Genomic DNA, 19,189 nt, shown 5'->3' with positions numbered 1-19,189 from the left:
GCGTGTAGAGAAAAGCCCAATGATCCCTGCATGTCTGTCTGTGTGTATTCTTATTTCAACTGTAGTCCACAATGAGTTCAATTGAGCGTGTTCCTGTTCCCTCCCATCAATGATTTCTGCACACTTTTACCCTCACATTTAACCATCTTTAACCAGCTGCACTAAATTTAGTCACTTAAATGTCATCTGGTTCTTACAACACTTTCACTCAATTGCTAAAAATGTCAGTTTCTCTCCAAAAGTATCATTCTGGCAGATAAAATCTTACATATTCATTATGACAAGCGTTCATGACAAGGGATAGCCAGACATGCTAAAGGAATTTGTGGGAGCTCTCCTGGTACACATTAACATAATGTGCTGTGATGTTTCATTGCAGTGGAAATGAGCATAGAAAAACTATCAGTAGCCTTTCTGTCAGGCTATAAGAATTATCTGTAGATCAAATAGCTGTTTTAATAGTGGTCAAAATGGCTTTTCAGTTGTCAGGAAATAGTACTGTCACTGCTAATGAGTGCAATCTAGACAACATGTGCATCCCAGCTGGCAATAAGAGCTCTCAGTCCGGACATTCTTCACACAGCCCACTGTGGGTGATTATCTATTCAAGGGGAGTACACTAACTCTTACCTGTCACTGCTACTGCTTCACACTAGAGAGAGAACTAATAACTTGCTGCACAAACATGCCTTCCAATAGCAGCAAATACTGAGCAGCAGAGGAGCATTTACCCACAAAAAAAAAAACACATTTTGGGAAAACTTTATCCATAAGTTATTGTCAACAGAATATGCTGTACTTTTTGGTCTTTTTCTTGAGTAAAACTAGAGACTGATCTAATGGCTTTTGAATGGAATAATTATCCAGATAAGTGTCGTACTGAATGATATGGTTCAGTGTTTTTAAAGGTTGCTTTTTATGACTAAGAGCACAGGGGAAAGCAGATCAGACAGTGCATTTTCTCTCCATATCTATTGATTTTTCATAGACAGTGAAATAATTTAAGGGGCAGTCACGGTGAGATCAAAGCATAAGGTGCAGGAACAGGACAAAAGGGGATTGTATGTGCCGTGAAGCAGAAAAAACATCCTCAGCACAATTTGCTTTCTACACAGCTTAAAGCAGAAATAAAGCGCCATCAAACAACAAAATGTGCCTGTTTCTTGCTGCTTTGACGAGACAAATGTGATCAAGCCTAGGAGATTAACACCAAAAACGTAAAATTTTAGTAAACCTGAGAGTTAGGAGCAAGGTTTGAAACATTTTGACCATGGAAGAATCACTTGGAATCAATAAAAGTAGAAATTAGAAATAGAAATTAGTATTTGAGACTCTAATAGCCAATTGTATGCTTTGTTTTTGCACTAACATGTATTGAGTCATAGTCAGATGAATTACCTTCTACTTAAAATGCACCGCCGTTTGTCCTCAGTCTGTCCGCCAGCCGGCCTGCTCTCCCAAGCGATGGGTGGCATGTGCAGTGTGTCCAGCCAAGCAGCATGCAGGCTTCGGCTCTCTGGTCTAAATGGCCGCGGATGGTGGCTGAATAGTGAACTGGTGGGAGCCTGGACGGATGCCTGGAGAAGATATGGGAGACCCCATCTTACTGCCAGAACATGCTGAGACACAGACCTGGCATTGTAACCCACCCAGAGGGGACCAAGTCTGGGCAATAGGATATTGTTTTCTCACTAAATAAACCAAGTCTAGGACCAGACAATGAGAAAGTATGGTCTAGCACTGGAGCCAGAATTATCATTAATTTATAGGTATTTTGCATGTTGCTTCCTGAGTATTGCACAGGCTAAGGACATCTTTAAAGACTATGGGACATGGTTGAAAAACAACTGGGCCAAATTAGACTGATAGTCTGTTAATTTCATCTTTATAAATGCAGCTGATACCGATATTGTCACCACATAATGTTTGACCGAAATTGTCATTGTAGTTGCTATATTTTTCTATGAACACTTGCACTTGTTGAGCTTTTGACTACTCCTACTACACACTTTTACAGTTAAGACGAGAATTTAACATGCATAAACACCAAAAACCATGTAACACCTGAAAAACATCTGCCACTGGCATGTTTTCCAGTATCGGCAAGATGGTGACCAGTAAGAGTGAGAAATGTGACGTTCTACACAATTTTGTTGAATACGATCATACCATGGGCACCTGTAGTGCACATATGTGCTAAAAATAATGGGTATAAGTACAGTAGGACAAGATTTGACATGTAGAAAATTGCTAGCGTAATACTAGCTTAAAAATATGTAGAGTTGTTGTTTAATGAGTAGCTAGCTGTTTGCTAACCTAGCAAACAGCTGGTTTTAGGGACTTTGAATGTAAGATGTTAGCCTTTCTACTGTGTAGCTGAATAAAACCCAGGTTATTATCAGAAGTACATGGCTTGTTTATAACAATAAAATATATTTATGTAAAACAGTTATATTGCTGTAAGAAGGTATAGGCCTTCCCAACCTCTTGCAGCTAACTTTATTTTTTTAAGCTGACTTCCAACCTTGATACCCTCAAGGCAAAAAATGACTCTTTCCACTCTATAGTGGTAGAAAGTCATGAGAAGTGAGCAATGAATAATATCATTCAAACTTATAATTTTCTTTCATGGTCTGTGTTGAACGGGCCTTTCTAATCTGTGTGGCACTGAGCTACAAAAATACAGTGACTTCCCATGGCTCATTTCTTTTTTTCTTACTTACCTGCAGTGATGCAAACATAACTTTAGCGTATGAACCAACCTGGACATCCGTTAGAATGATTCCTGAAGCTTTCTAAAAACCCTGAGGGGAGCTGGAATATTGCTTCACATATCCACTATAGCATAGATATGGTGTATTATGCAACTCGATCTGGGCTGGCCCATTAAACAGCACAACCATGAAATCTAGGGCAGAACGCCCAGCATCCCAAGACGTGTCTGCAGCTTTGAAACGCCGGGGTGACGCTGAGCCAAGCTCCAACTGTGTCAGGCCCAGTCACATGCACGCAGCCATACAAACAGAAGTGTGTGGATATTTACACAGAGGCATGCGTACAAAACAGAAGACATGGACAGACATGTTTGCTTTCCTATATACCCTGCTCTATACAAATACTCATCATTCCTATGAATTAGAATTTGGTTCTCATCCATGCACAAACCCACTGTTATTATGTCTTCTTTCTTTTTCTTTTTTTAACTACAATTTTATTATTAGATATGTGTGGGTCCAAAAGGGAGTATGCTGCCTCTTATTTGAAGTTGTTCAGCAACTGTATTGTAATATGGGTGACAGTTTGTGTATGTATTATATGTAAAAAAAAAAAACAGCTTAATTGGAAAGTTCAGAGTGTAAATTGCCTATTGTCTAATTTCTGGTTTTTCGTCTCTTCAGCAGAGCAAAGATGATGTGTGAAGTGATGCCCACGATCAGCGAGGACACAGCTCTGAGCCAACGCGGCTCTCAGAGCAGCGCCTCAGACCCGGACTCACATTTTGAACAGCTTATGGTTAATATGCTGGACGAACGGGACCGGCTGTTGGACACATTGAGGGAAACTCAGGAGAGCCTCGGTCTGGCCCAGCAGCATCTACAGGATGTCATCTATGACAGAGACTCGCTGCAGCGGCAGCTCAGCTCCGCCCTGCCACAGGTAAGCAGCTTAAATCCCTGTTTTCAAAAGGTTTTTTAATATTATTGTGGAATCTTTGTATCCTTGACTTTTTGAAATTGCTGACATGACAAGAACAAAGGATTGACATGCAATTAAAGTAGGAAGCTGGAATAATGATGTGCTTACAAAGGATGTGTTGTGACTTCCATGACACTGGGATGTCGTCTTTGACTTATTTTATGTGTGTTTTGTCATAAATTTGCTATAAAAATATTAAAATATTGTCCATCTAAACTTTATACTTTCTAAAACTTTCTTTGGTTTTATTGTTTTAGTGTCCTCTTCACAACATAACCTAATTTCCAAACAATAGTAAAGGCTGATTGCCAATGACTTTATTATTGTAAGGCAAGTCAAATACAAAACCTTTGGTTAGTTTTATGAACAATTACTTGGGTTAAAACGGACCCTTTTACAAGAAGGCAAAAGTCTCCTTCCTGCATCTTTTTTCTTTCTTTCTTGTTTTCTTCATTGACACAGAGAGGAGTGGATGCTAATCTAAATGTATGCCTAAGCTGTTTTTTAACCATCAAATCAATGTCTTATCTCTGACTTTGTAAACACTGTAGAGAAAAAAGTGTGAAAAGTCCAACTCTCATGATTGATAGAGGTAACATGCTGACACATGCATTTCCAGTGGATTATACAAATAAGAAGTACTTTTCAGCTGAAACTGGTTTTGGAACAAGTCTTGACGACAATACTGCCTTTCAAACATTTGTCATTTCATCAGACATTTTGCACATACGTAGTCATTCCCGACATAAATCGAACTTCACCCTCTCTTTAAATTAACCACTATTATCGTTTTTCATGTTGGGCACCTGTTGCATACAGTCTTGTGAAAAATTAAGTACACCTCATAGTTCAATAGCTTGTAGAATCACCTTTAGCAGCAATAACTTAACAATCCTCCCATAACGGCATTTTCTGTATGGCTTTCTCAGTGTTTCACATTGTTTACGGAGGGATTTTCACCCACTCTTCTGAACGGTGTTGCTTTACTTTATTAAAGTTTGTTGTCATCCATTTATGGACAGCTCTTTTGAGGTCCTGCCACAACATTTCCATTGGGTTGAGATGTGGACTTTGAGTAGTCAAACTTGTTGATGATCAGTTAATTAAGTACATTTGATTAGCAGCACCTGGCTGCTACTTACTGTCTTAATTCCTATGGTATCAATAAGGGTATACTTAGATTTTACAAGACTGTGAAAACTTGTTTTTCACATGAATGTAGAGTGTGGCTGTATTGCTTTTTATTTGGCTCACAAATTGTTAAAAAAATAAATTATATATATATATATATATATATATATATATATATATATATATATATTTCATTATGCTTAAATGAACAAGGCACTAGTACTGTGTTGTCTTGGAGTACCATATATTTTTCCAGTTTAGTGACTCTCACCAACCACAAATACATTTGTAATTTTAAATGAACTCAACACAGAGGGAGCTTATCAATTTTAAGACAATGAATTTAGTGTATTTGTTGCTTCCTGTAACTACAAGTAGGCTCCAATTACAACACCAGTTTCTTTTACATGTAGATAATTTTGTAAGTACTTGAGAGTGTACAACAAATTGCATATTAATGGGTTCTACTGTGCTCTTTTGCTCACTGGTTACGGATATCTGCAGTGCTGAGTTTACCCAACCTAAGTGTTGTTGAGATAAATGCATGTTTGAGATCATTTAAAATTTCAGGCATAACTGAACATTCAGTGTGCATTCGCCTGTGTGGGTTATATGACAATGGCAACCTGTCTTGTTTGAAAACAAATAATCGAAACACATTTGTGAGATCTTTGAGCAATGCATACATAGAAGCCCTTATGTAATGATTCCTGCAGTAAGTGGAGATTAGCTAAAACTGTGTCAGTAATTCTAGTCACATGCCTTTCCCACTCTGTTTCTAAGAGACTCTGAGGGTTTGTCGGTAAAGAGGACTTTGTTCACAGGAGGTGCCAGACTTTTTTCTTTTTTTTTTCTTTTTTTTTTACTTCTTGCCCCTTGGCCTTCAGAATAATTTGAATTAACCCATTTTCACCTTTTCTGATTCAGATCTCTGGACCGTGTGTCCCAAGTGGGTAAAAACCTGCTTTTTACCAGAGTCAGCCTTTGCTATATTTGATCTTGAATTCATCTCAGAATGCAGGTTTGAACTTGGGGTTATGTGGTCTTCTAGCTCATGTTTTAGCCTCAGGGCTTTTATCCACCTCAGAAGTTACACGGTGAACAAAATACACAGTTGAGAGAACCAGACAGACAAAAAAAGCAAAAGTTAGGCACTAACAAATTCTGTTCATAGATGCTTTTGGGTTGTTATTTTTTTTAGCTTCTAGGACAGCCTACACACACTAAATAGAATAACAACAAAAGGCAACAAACCTACATCTCGTCCCATATTTGAATGCATGTCTTTAGGCAGTCTTATATTTCTTCTCCATCAAACATACTCACTTTTTTTTTTCTCCAGAAAAAGCATCCAAGGTTGCCAAAGTGAAATAACATTTCAATTATCAGACAGTTTTGCTGATGTCCGCCGGCAGTAAAGTGCTACAATGATGTATGGGTTGTCACTGTGTAATGACAGAGCTGACATACTGTTCTGGTGCTCTTCCTGGCATCTGGATTAATTCAAACATCACTGGGATCTTCCTAGCAATGTCCTGGCACAAACGATTCTATTAATTATGTTGATGGTGTCTTATTGGGCTGCATGATATCAGCATTACTGCAATGGTTCACGAAGAGGTTTGTTAGACCTTGGCAATTATACAGAAGCATTTGGTGAAGGAAAGAGGTGCCCTGTTGTGCTTCTGTTTAATATGCAGCTGATAAGAGTTGTGCTTGCAGCTTCTGGCTTTTTGAGCAATAAAAATGAGATTATTTCTAAGAAGCAGCCATCACCTTTATTAAGGATGTCTTTGCTCTTGATTAGACTGAAATGATTTTACTGCATCTGACACTTCTTTTATAATGGGACTTCTTTAATAAAGATGTCATTTTGGGGGTCGGTAGTGCAGAACAATGCTCAGATAACCATGTAGTGCAATTCTTAAAAGAGGGCAATAGATAGCTTCCAGGTCTTTCTCCATTTTGTGTGTGTGATTGCTAAGGAGATGATGAATGAGAAGAGAAAAAGGTTTTTTGGTGGTGGGGGGGGGCAAAAGTGGCCTCATTTAAGCAATAGGCAGGCTGTGAATGTGTCTTTACTGATATCACTCCTCTGTTCCTGAAGCCCAGAGCGCTGGCAGGATTAGATGTTGGCCCACCACAAACTTGCTTCCTCTTGTTCTTCTTTCTCTTTGTTCCTTCTCTCTCTGTTTCTGCTGTGGCCACCTTTTTTTTTATTGTTGTGTTGCACTTTGCCTTGCATCTCCCTCTTCTCCTCTGTTTTTCAACTCTCTCTCTCCATCCGAGGTCACGGCTCCGCTGCTCGTCACGACACTTTCGACTCATCGGAGTGACATTTGCCGTCCCTGACGCTTCCAGCAACACATCCCCGCTTACATGCATAAAAATTCGGCAGTACCCCTGGCCCTTCCCTGATATGCCTCCCCACCCCTACTGCCGACTGTCCCTTGTCTGTCCATTCTAGATTTCATCAGCCTATTTTGTTGTATCACAGTGAAATAACAGAGACAACCATTATTTGTTTGTCATGCACTCAGTGCTGCGTGACATGCTTTTTCTGCAAAGAGGCCTCTGTGGTAAATGGGGAGCACTGCTGTCATGTGAAAAGCCTCATATAGGTCCACATTTTGCATTGCTCTGTGTTGAATCTGGAGCCTCTTGGAAACAGAAATATTCTACACCAATACTGAATAAACAGTTTAAAAGAAAAGTGTTCAGACAACTCAAAGCCTGTAACACCATCCACATGTGAGCCTTCTCCATCCCCCAACAGTGCCTGTATTGTGACACATGCAGGGAAACTGGCAGACAGGCAGCTTTCTCTGGAGCGCTCAGCTGTGCGTTACTGTACTGGAAGGACCCTGAGGGGCTGCAGAAGCCTTCTTCCCATGCTGTTTATTTACTTTTGCCAAACATGGTCTCATGAAGTCTGCTGTTGCTGCTGCTGCTGCTGCTAATGCTCTCCTAGCAGCTTCCAATCCTGCTAATCCTCCTCAATGGCACCAGGCTCTAGATTTCTGCAAATACAGATCTGGGTTGTAGTTATACAGATGTCTAGTCGCGGAGATATTCTGAAGACAGAAAAAAATCATGTTTAAAGCTAAGCAGTATTGTAAATAAATTTCTTTCACAGTCAAAGGTAATAAAAGAAAGAATATACTAACCTGCTGATTTTAAGATGTAGGGAAGTGAAAGAAATCACATGACGCGATGGTGTTTTAAGACATAAATATGAAGAGACATGCAATATTTTTTAATGCCAATGAAATATATGATGAGACTATATCTTAAGGATCAGTGCATTCTAATCCCGTGCCATCAAATAAAGCTATTTTGTTACAAGCCACCTGCGTCTCACCATTACACATGAAGTGTCCTTTGGCATAGGCGCCTTGACGGACCATTAGCAGTATTATTGGCCATGGAGAGATTACGGTCGTGGTTTACGGGCCTACAGAGCTCATGTTAGGAGGCTGGATGTTGTAGAAGTCACAGACTGTGGTTCATGTCATTTTTGGAAATCTGTGTTGTGTGCTTGTCTCTCTCTTTTTTTTTTTAAACTTTTGCACTTCACGCTCTGGTTGAATTCAGACACTGAAATGTATGTGGTTGCCACATACTATTGCCATTGCTAAGGGATAGCTTGCAGTGAGATAAATGAAGTACTGCTAAAACAGCAGTTCCCCATTTATGCATCTTTAGGCATGAGTTTGTTTTCTAGGCTCAAAAATAGCAACTCTTAATCTAAACAGTCTCTAAACTGAGTTCATTCAGTTCACTGGTCATCAATAAAAACAATATTTGCTACATTTGATTCTCACATATTTTGGTGCCAGTGTTTTTATTGTGTAAACATTACATCTTAATTTTTGATATCACACACTGCGGCTGTTTAAATCTCATTGTTTGGACTTTCCAAACTGATAACAGATGTTGATTCTGCTTCTGGCCAACAAAATAGTAATTAGATACCAGCTGATCTGAAATGAAAGCTAGGACTTGGCTAAATTATTGTATGGGTAGGTGTCTATTGATCGGTGGCTTGCTCATTCATAACATACTGCTTTCAGGAGAATATGTAGTGTGTTGCTTGTATACCTTGTATAAAATAATGACTGAGCGTGAAAATATGCTTTGATTTCAGACAGTAATTTCAGGCTATTGTGTATTTACATACATCTCTGGTGTTTCTTCGTGTTTATTATGTTATATACTGAATTATATGATAATGTCATATTGTGTACTATATAATTATATCCATGGATGCCATAGTGTGTCACCACAAGAGCATCCCTATTAAAACTTTACCCATTTTTCCTAAATGACTGTTTGTAATCATGGATCGTACCACTCTGTGGAACTTCGTGGGGGTGAATGTTGAATAAAGAGGGAAGGCGTTGGGAGTCAGGTATTAGGGTGGGAGACGGAGAAGCTGTGTGAAAAGAGCAGTGCTGAAATGAAGTTGACTAAGCTTGAGAGTGGATGCGGGAGAACCTTTCTCTCCTTTACTTTCAAATTTTATTCCTGCTCACGACTTCCCCTACGTCTGCCCCCACCCTGTCTCTCTTGCATGTACGGGAGGCCCTTTTGGCTCCAGCAGTCAGCCAGTCAGCTGGTCTCCACCGCCAGTGCAGCACATGATTTTCCATGATTACTGTTATTGTTTGTGCCCCAGTTCATGCTGCCTGCAGGGTAGATCTGCAGATGATGCATGGCAGGAAGAGAGGAGGAGACTGCGAAGACAGGCAAGCGTGGACAACACAGGCATCTACCAGCAGTAACAGCCTTCCTTAAGTTGACCAACTTCAGAACATATTATAATACCTACATTATATACAGCATAAAAATGCATGTACAGTTATATAATGCTGCAAAATGTGGCCGTTACTTTACTGATGTCCTTAGTATTTTCTTCAGAAAAACTAAGCCCTCCTCATTTTTCTGCGCAATTTACCTCCAAAGCCTCTTCTCCCCTCTCCTCTTCTTTTCCCCTTTAAACTCCTTGGCACATGCGCGATGCACCTTATACTGTTTCTAATAGCAGAGTTCAGAGAGTTGATCAATACCCTTGAAAGGTTAGGGTGTGATTAAGTAGACAGTTCTAGCCCTCTGGATGAATCATCACTGCTCGGGCCAATGCCAAGCACTAGATTCTGGTCTAGTGGCTTGGCAGGGGAAACAGAGGAAGTAAGGTGAGGCTAGGGGTTCTGCTCAGATACACCAAGGTGACAAGACGGTGCAGAAGGATCTCCTGCAGATGTAATTATCTTTCTAATGAACACCGCAGTGTGGTGCCAGTGTGCTGTAAAGTCATGGAGCTCCAGGAACAGTAGATCAGATGAACAAGGAAACAGCAGCTGCTTGCATGTTAAGTTCCTTTTTGGTTGGCTGATTAGCTATAATTTTAAAAGTCAAAATGAACTTTTTGACTTGCCACACAGCGCTGGTTACTTACTTGCTTATACTGGCCTCACTCACCCCAGACATAATTTTCATTAAAAAGATCGATATTCTATACTATATCATACTTTTGGCAATAAATTAGACTTATGTGGTTCCAAAGTCTTAGAAATGAATAGTGAAATATACTGCAGGTCATTTTTGTTTGGATTTATGAAAAAAAACAAAAAACCCTCTCAGTTAATTTTATTAATCCTTCAGCGTTCTGCTCAACCAGTTGGTAGAGCACATTTTCAGGCCATACTGTATATCTAACTGAGGCTTTCACTGAAATTGACCTACCTTATTGAGTCTTTTCTACCAATTGGTTTACATCTGTAATCCCAAAAAATCCACCAGAAAGCACTGTGAATGTAAACGGTTGGCTCTTCTTATCCCGCTCCCAACCAGGAAGTCAGAAACAAAAAACCATCCAACATATTTTGAGTGTTTTTGATGAAACTAAGGTAGGACGATATTTTTTGATGTATGATGGTGTTAGAGGACTTACTAAACAGATGTATTCACTTGACAGCAAAATTAGAATTTCATGTTTAACAAGCACTATATGGACGCCAAACAATTATATGGCTAAAAATCACATGGTCCTGTGGCATGATACTCATGATACCATCCATCTTCAACCACAGTGTGTTTGAGGTCATGGTTTCATATGAAGCCACAAGGGCTGGCACTCTCCACCAGTATAGTGGCAACAAACCACATGAGTGGGGCTTTAAATTGTTCTGCCAAGCAAGTTCATCTGGCATCATCCACGACTTGTTGCTGTATCAAGGGGGGTCTACATTCTTCAATGCTCCCCTCAGTGAAAAGGAACAGAAGTTACCTCTAGGGGCCGAAGTGGTAAAAAACACTATGCAATCCCATAAAAGAACCTCAGCTCTTCACAAGTTTCAGCTTGGTCCAGAACTTGCACACCTCAGGTGCATTGGTACTGTATGACCAAACTGCACCGGTGGAGCTCCCCTGATGGCAGACAAAGACTTGATGAAGAAGGGCCATGGAGCCTGTTATTACAGGCTCTGATGAAGGTCTGTTTGCAATAAAATAGTTTGACAAGAAATGTTTCAACCTCCTACACAATGCCTGTGGGTTCATGCTTCTTTCATCGGTCAAACGGTGGAGCAAAGAGTCCAGTGCAAAGATCACCATTCCATGCCCATCACTCAGCCCTGTATATAATTAGCATATGGGAGGAATGAAACTTTCTGATATGCTATTACACTTGTATAAGACAAGTTATAAGTTACAAGTTAAGGAGATGGCATATTCCACTGTTGGGATACATCCTTGACTTGAATACCTGGTCTACAAGAGGGACTGTGCCCTACTGGACCCGAAACCGATGGCTCTCAAAAGGTTTCTGCCTGGCTGTCTCTGAACCAAGTTAACAAGCCAGCATCTAGAGTTGGACAACCATGATTCAGCTCTCCAAGACCACAGAATAAATGCTACACCCTAAGACCCCAACGACCAAAACCACAAGCAGAACAGCTTGATTTGCACTGTTTTTATTAATTTTTTAAAAAACAAAAATGGCTTTGCACAGTAACATTCAATCAGAAGTGGCCTGAATGTCAGCATTTTGTGCTGTTTCACATTTTTCACATTTGCAGATTTAAAAAAATATGTATTTTGATGTTTGATATAATACTTTCCTTTAATGAAATGAAAACCAGCAATGGTCACTGGCATGCTACTAGAAATAAACTGTATCCAATGCTCTGGATAGTTTTTGTTGTTAATTTAATTATAATTTGTCCCTTTTTCCCCCCAACTGTATTATCTGCTGTACTTGTATTTGCATTTCATACGTTTACCATTAAGTGACATCTCAACCATTTGGTAGAGAACAATATTTTAAAAACTACAGGATCTATTGAAAGATGTATTACTCACCCAAGCCAATAAGAAATGAAAACAAAAAAAATTTCCATTGCTTTTTTCTTAGTGTGGACCCTTAAAGGGTTTAAAAAAACACACGTTGGTGCGTCCCTCCTTAAACTTGTCAAGAAATAAAAATGTTTGATTAGCTCTTTATCACTGTATGGTGAGGCCACATGTATATTACTGTTAGCTTTCACCACCTTAGACCAAGAGCTTTTAGGTTAAATTCTTCCAGCGCCCTACAAAATAGCTCGTTCCTTGGCAGTGATAAAATCTCCAGTGATGACTGTTTGATGTAAGCTAGAGATGCACTTATTAGTGGAAAGGGGGAGAACACCACAGCAGCACTCTTTCAGGCTGCCTGCAGAATTATTAAAAGGAGTCTAGAGAAGGGACGTAATTACTCAACCATGAAAGACCCAGTTGTAGAATAAAATATTTGGTGTTGCTAAGCTGCTGCTTTTAGTTGGCGATTGTAAGGTATTCATTTTCAGTGTTTCTCCACATACCATATCAGTCCTAAAAATCTTGCATTGCACGCATCTTAAATGAATAAAAAAAATTTTGGACAAATCACATGTATCTACAGGAACTGTTCGTCAACTGGCAGATTTGTCCGTCATATGAAATCACATGATTTTATTTAGTGTTTGGGGGGGGAGTTATTTTATTTTTTTTATACATTTTAATTAGTGTTTTAAGATTGGACATTTTGGTGTCACAATTTGGAACTGAAACAGAGATCTTCACTGGTAGGGGAGGCAAAACAACCTTACAAATATACCCCTGAAGGCCGCTAAAGTGCTACTGGTAGAGGATGACAGCTATGTCAGTGTTAGCATGCTAAATGCTATGCTGGAACAGCAGTGGGAGTTTTACAAAGATCAGATTCATCAACAGCAAAGTAAAAAAATAAAGTCCAACACTTGCTGAAGAAGAAGCTGGGCCTGGACAGTGACAGCATTCAAATTGAACCGGCCCATGCAAGGAGAGAATGGACGAGCCAGACAGATTGTGATCAGATTACAAAGATTTAAAGATAGACAATTAATCCTTTTATCTGTCAGAAAGCTGAAAGGTACCAGTCTTTATATCAATGAAGATTTTTCATCCATCAGGAACAACAGAAAAGAACTGTTACCGCGGCCAGAGACAGAGGTGATATTGCCGTCCTGAAAATGTTAAATTAAATGTTAAACCGAGGTCCCAGAACGCTGAATTTAAAAATTAGACTTTCAGTGATTTTTGTCATTTCTAGCTGTTATGATTCATCAGTTTGTAAATGGCCGACTATATGCTTATTCCCGGATTTTCCGGAAATGGATGGTTATAAGTTGTATAGGAAAGACAGAAACAGATTTGGAGGGGGCGTAGCTCTGTGTATTAATGACAATATGGCATGCAAACTGCATACCCTATGACTCTGTCTTATACAGGATGCTATTATGAATATTGAGCAATGCCAATTTAAGTTTGAGGCAGTGAATGTTGAGATGGTGGAGCGATTATTAATATCACTTCCTGATGATACATCCTCAGGTTTTGATAACATAGACAGTAAACTGCTCAAAGTTGCAGCCAAGTTTGCTAAGTTTTCTTCCTATATGACATGTATTTAATCGATGTTTGGCATGCAGCTTATTTCCATTACAGTGGAAAGAATCGAAAATAATTCCAATTACTTTTTGATTGATAAAATGAAATGTTATGGATTTTCACCAGTTGCTCTGTTCTGGATGAAAAGTCATTTATCTGAAAGGAGGCAAAAAGGTTTATTATAACGGTTATTTCTCAGATGGCTGCGACGTGAACTGTGGTTTAGTCCAAGGCAGCTGCCACGGTCCACTTCTCTATTCATTTTTCATGAACAATCTGCCATTTATCTCGGGTAAATCTCTTCTTGTAATGTATGCCGATGATTCCACTATGTTTTATTCAGCTAACAAGATTTGCTGAGCATGTTTGACTGGACAAGCAAAAATAACATGATTCTAAATGTATCTAAATCTTAGTTAATTGGAAGTAGACAATGTTTGGTAAACAGTCCACTACTGAATCTTCCCATAGCTGGATCAATATAAGAACAGGTCACCCAGATCAAACTACTTGGTGGTGCCACCTTTCATGGTCTCAGCACATGGGAAAATGGGACAGGGAATAGCTAGCTGGCTAGGAAATGCTTTTTCTACATCACTTCCTCAATCCTGAAAGATGTTATTAATGCACTTGTTCAATCATCTGGTCAGCAGCTAATAAGACGGACCTTAGCAGACTTCAGTTAGTCCAGAATAGGGCAGCCAGATTAGTGTTAAGATGGATCAAATGCATAATTAAAAAACTTTTAAAAAACATTTTTGGCTTCTAGTACAAGCCAAATTATACTATGGCTTACTTTTATTTATAAAGAAAGCAATACTGTTAAACACACCATATTCCTTCTCTGCTCAGCTGCAGTATCCAGATGAAATACAATTATTTTTAACAAACTGAATTTTAGTAATTCCTCGAGCCAAAAGCAAATTTTTGAAAAACTGCTGTATGCAATTCCTAATTTAAAAAACACATAAAAGCCTATTTACACAGTTTTTCATTATTGTAAATATCGTAAGAGGGCAAGGTTGTGACCTGTTTTTGATTCTTGTGTATTGTGCCTCAATGTTCTTGATATTTGCATGCTCATATTTTTATAACTGTAAAATATTACTGTGGATGTAAGAGCCAAATCATGTGGACATCTTTCCATCTACTTTATTAGATTATATTTGAGGGCCCCAGGAAGACTAGCAACCACTATTGTGGAGGCTAATGGGGTTCCTTATATATAAATAAATGTATAAAGCAAAAAGAAACTTTGTATTATAAATGACTACTGAAAAAGGTCAACTGTAGCTGTCATTTCACTTTTAAGTAAACATTGAAATAGTGACATTTATTGAATAATCTCTTTTCTTTAAAAAAAAAAATCCCCATAAACCTTTAAAAGTGAATCATTCGCACTTAGGAAAAGACGTGCGTGGGCAGACGCACTCCACAGATTCTGACGTCATCTTCTCCGGTGAGCAGAAGTGTGTGTTGAAGCTTTTTTTGTTTGTAGGTGGAATAGAAAGGAGGATCTGCGATAGAGTTTGCATCACTGTGGGGAGAACTTGGGCATGACTCAGATTCTGGAGCTAGGAATACAGAAATACTTAAATCTTACTCTACATACGCACATGCACACTCCCAGAACACACACTTGTTCTTCTTGCAGGCTCTGCCTGAATGAATTAGAGAACTGGTCCCTTGAGAGCCACTTAAGTGAGTGAAATGAGGTTATGACCAGTACTTGCTGTGCTGACCTGAAAACGTAATCCTCCCTCCAAAAGCCACTAAATGTGTTTATTTTGACTCAACCACTGAAAAATATACACTTGTCATTTGCTAATGGTAAAAGTATAAATCAGTTGGTTTCATCCTGACATATAGTTATTTAATTACTGCAGAGTAGGCTGACTGAGGAGGAATCGAACCAGTATTCATTCATCTGTCGCAGTTACCACAATTTCCTGAAGACATGTTAGAAAATAAGTGTAATAATTTGATTCTTGTGGTATTTGGCAGCTGCACTTGATTTTTCGGTGGTATAGGCTGGTGTTTCCGACCATGCAGCTGGTCCCCATTAATGGATACCTTTTTAGCTTCAAAATGTTCCACTTGACAGCCAGAAATAGATCATGATGTCACTGACTCTTGGCACTGACTGAGAATCTTGTTCAAGTACTCCTAAGAGAGCCAATCCCATGATGATGTACTTGCTTCACTGCCTCGCAGTGCCCACTTATAATGCGCTGTGACTAGCTGTGTAAACCTGATGTGTGATTAATAAGAAATTACTGTCATGGGCTGGGTCTGTGACCCAGCATTTTGAGTTCATGATATATTGTGTATTTCTTTTATTAGTATGGGGAAATGTTAGGTTCTTGTTTTGTATTATTAGTTAGAACTTGAGGCTTCATGTTTTGTCATTTATCGTTTGGGTTAAGCTCATCTAGCTCCTTTTAAAACCCCTAAGTGGTTCAGCCTTAGTTTTGTTATTGATCCCCGCATTTCCCCTTTTCCCTGGGCTTTGGTCTCACCTGCCATTTGTTTCATGTCTCATGTGTCAAGCCCATGTTGTTTGGTCTGCCTCATCATGTTTCCTGTGTTATGTTGTAAGAGTCCAGTATGTTCTTTGTTCATTGTATTTAGGTTCCCTTCCCCTGCCTTGTTATTAGGTTCATGTGTGTCAGTGGTGTTCCGATGTGTTAATGTTCCCATTGTTGTTTATTGTGTCATGTTTCTGGTTGATGCTGTCATGCTTGTGTCTTGTCATGTTTTTCAGTTTATTTTGAAAGTCCAGTTTTCATGTCATTGTGTTTGAGTTTACATTTCCTGTGCATCGTTATGTTCATCCTTGTCAGCTGTTTCCTCATGTGTCTCGACTTCCCCTGATCACCTCATGTGTGTATTTAAGTCCTCTGTTTTCTATGTTTCGTTGTCAGGTCGTCTGTTTGCATCCCCATAGTGTTTTTGTCATAGTTTATTCAGTGTTCATAGTTTGTCATAGTATTTTCACTGAGTTTCTTAGTCCTTTAGTTTTCTGAGTGTTCACAGTTTTCTTAGTTTTCATGGCTTCATGCTTTTTCATGTGCCAACATCCAAATAAAGGATCGTCTTCTGTTCAGTCAGGAACTCCGCCTTTCAGTGTCTCCTTCTGGGTCCTGTAAACTAAACTTATCGGCGCACCCCGCCGTGACAATTACAGCTCTAAAAAGAAGCGTGTGTGAACATTATGAAAGAACGGCTGCTTATTTCTAATACTATTAATGTTGGTTTTTTTTTTTTTTTTTTTTTTTTTTTTTTGGCCTGTCCCGTTTGGCTCTTTTGCCATCAGAATTGTTGTCTAAAGGCAAAGAAAGATGCCCAACGGATTTACTTTACCAAACTGACCATCCCAGCCTTGCCGTAATGGTCCATTTGATTCACCTTTTATTGTTTATTTTATTTTCACTTACTGAATACGGGACAGACTTGACTGGGGGAAAGAAGGGGAGAAAGAGAAACAGCTGAGAAGAGGGACGGGGGAGAAGGGCAAAAGACAAAAACCAACAGAACGGGCAGAGAAAAAAAATGCATATATCAATCACCTGGATCACCTGCTGAGAAAGAAAAAAGAAAGCAAGCAGAAGAGAACAAGAGTAATAGAATAAACAACATCACAATGATATATGGGAATATGACAGTAAATACTAAATGTTAAACATTATTGTGCAGCACATAAGATCAACAGAACACAGTGTGCTTTGAGGTAGGAGCCAAAAAGGGTGTAGTTTGTGGGTGTGATCACCCGTGTGTACACCTGTGAGCATGGACACGCTTGTTTTTTGTTTTTTTAAAAGGTTCCTTCATGTAATAATCTGCTAGAGGGTGTGGGGGGGCCACAGCCCCGTCCTCCAGGGCGTGAAGCAGGTGTGGAGGAGATCAAAACTCCAGACATCCAGAGGCCCCCAGAACACAAGAGACCAAGGAAGACCAACAGAGGGGCAGCTGCGCCACTGTCCCGGAAAGAGCTGAGGAGAGTCCCAGATGAGGGCTCACTCAGCAGCCGCGGAGCAGAAGCCAGGGGGAGTTGCAGTGACGCGCCCGTGAGCTGCGCCTGAGTGACCGAGCCCCAGGTCGAGAGGCCGGGGGCACCCCACCTCCGAAGTGGCCCGAGCGAGCCCCAGGCTCCAGGCCCCGATAAGCGGCCGCCAAGGAGTGAGCCGGTGTGTACCTGGACGCCCATACCCGGACACAAAGAACCACCAACGCACCGATGTCTGAGGGGGTCCGCCACTGGCAGGGGAAGTGGTGGTAGGGGGAGATAGGCCTCCAAACCTTGGAGGGCCTGAGATGTCCCCAGAGAGGTGGCGCCTGACACCCAACCTGACATATAGACACAGACATACAGGCACACACAGATACAAACATCCATTCCCACCCTCATGCTCTCATATGCACTTACTCCACACTCAACCAACGTGGAGACAGACATAAAGAGACGTTGTACACACGATCACACTCCCCAAGCGTACTCTACAAACCGGGTCTAGGTGCCCCCGCCCCTGGAGGGGGGAACTGCACCCAGACCCAGGTGGTGTTTCCCTTTTCCCTGCGGTGGGGGGAGGCAGACCGCCCCGACTCCGCAGCAGCAGGAAGGCTCCACACTCCAGACCGCAGTCGGACGGCCAACTCCTCCTCCTAGTCCTAGCCCCCCTGCTCCAGCAGGTCGCAGAGAACGGGGGTGAAAGAAGACTCCGAACCTCCCTCCACCCGCTCATTGTAATGTTGATGCATGTGTGTTCTAAGGTGCATTTAAAACCCAGGAGGGCTTGAAGCTACCTGCCAGAGAGCAGCAGGTAAGCGCATGGTCCCTCCTGCTAGCCCTCAATGTCTACGTGTATTTAAAATTGAGAGGTGGGCAACGATGCCAGGGGTGGGGTGTACACCCTGATGGTACTTTGGACTCCGTGTATCGTGCCCACCCCCAAGATCCTATATGTATGTGTAATGAGAGTGTGAGTAATGTGAATGTCTAAGTTGTGGGATAAAATTGAGGCAGAGGCAGCCAGAAGGGGACAGAGGGGGGGGTAGCCTCCTCTGCACCCTGGTGACATACCCCTACTCCAAGGCCCTGCATGTGTGGGTGGTTGTGGTGGAGCGGGAAGAGGGAGGCAGCTGGAGATGGGGAGGGAAATTTTTTTTCTAAAGCTGCTGTTTTTTTAATATTACGCGTACACCGATAAGGTGGGTCAGACCAGTGTAACACAAGCCACAGATACATCAGGACATCCCCACTGTGACTTCACTCACAGTTTTGGATTTCCTGTTTGGAAAATTTTACCCTTTTGGGCTGATATAATTCACTACATAGTAATTGCATTAAAGATAGCCCAAAAAAGCACCAGCAAAAATGATAAAAATGATAGAGTATAGTTCAGTGACTTGAATTAGT

General features: G+C 40.5%; 1 protein-coding gene across 6 annotated transcripts in view; it reads left to right on the top strand.

Annotated features, from left to right (window-relative positions):
- The window catches only part of ppfia2 (PTPRF interacting protein alpha 2), a 182,267-nt gene that overhangs the window by 7,118 nt on the left and 155,960 nt on the right, over positions 1-19,189 (top strand). For 5 of the 6 annotated variants that reach the window (XM_085437299.1, XM_085437300.1, XM_085437298.1 and 2 more), the window contains exon 2: positions 3,399-3,657. In XM_085437299.1, the coding sequence (XP_085293425.1) occupies positions 3,409-3,657 (249 nt within the window). In that variant the 5' untranslated portion in view covers positions 3,399-3,408. The remainder of the gene's footprint in view (positions 1-3,398; positions 3,658-19,189) is intronic. The other variant, XM_085437296.1, reaches the window with a different exon arrangement.

The sequence above is a fragment of the Copadichromis virginalis genome, linkage group LG17, assembly GCF_057382275.1.
Source record: "Copadichromis virginalis isolate Kocher_CV1m ecotype Utaka linkage group LG17, C_Virginalis_male_GT1.1, whole genome shotgun sequence".
NCBI classification, from domain to species: Eukaryota; Metazoa; Chordata; class Actinopteri; order Cichliformes; family Cichlidae; genus Copadichromis; species Copadichromis virginalis.
The sequence above is the reverse complement of the archived record's forward strand: the minus strand, read 5'-3'. Positions and strand labels throughout refer to the sequence as shown.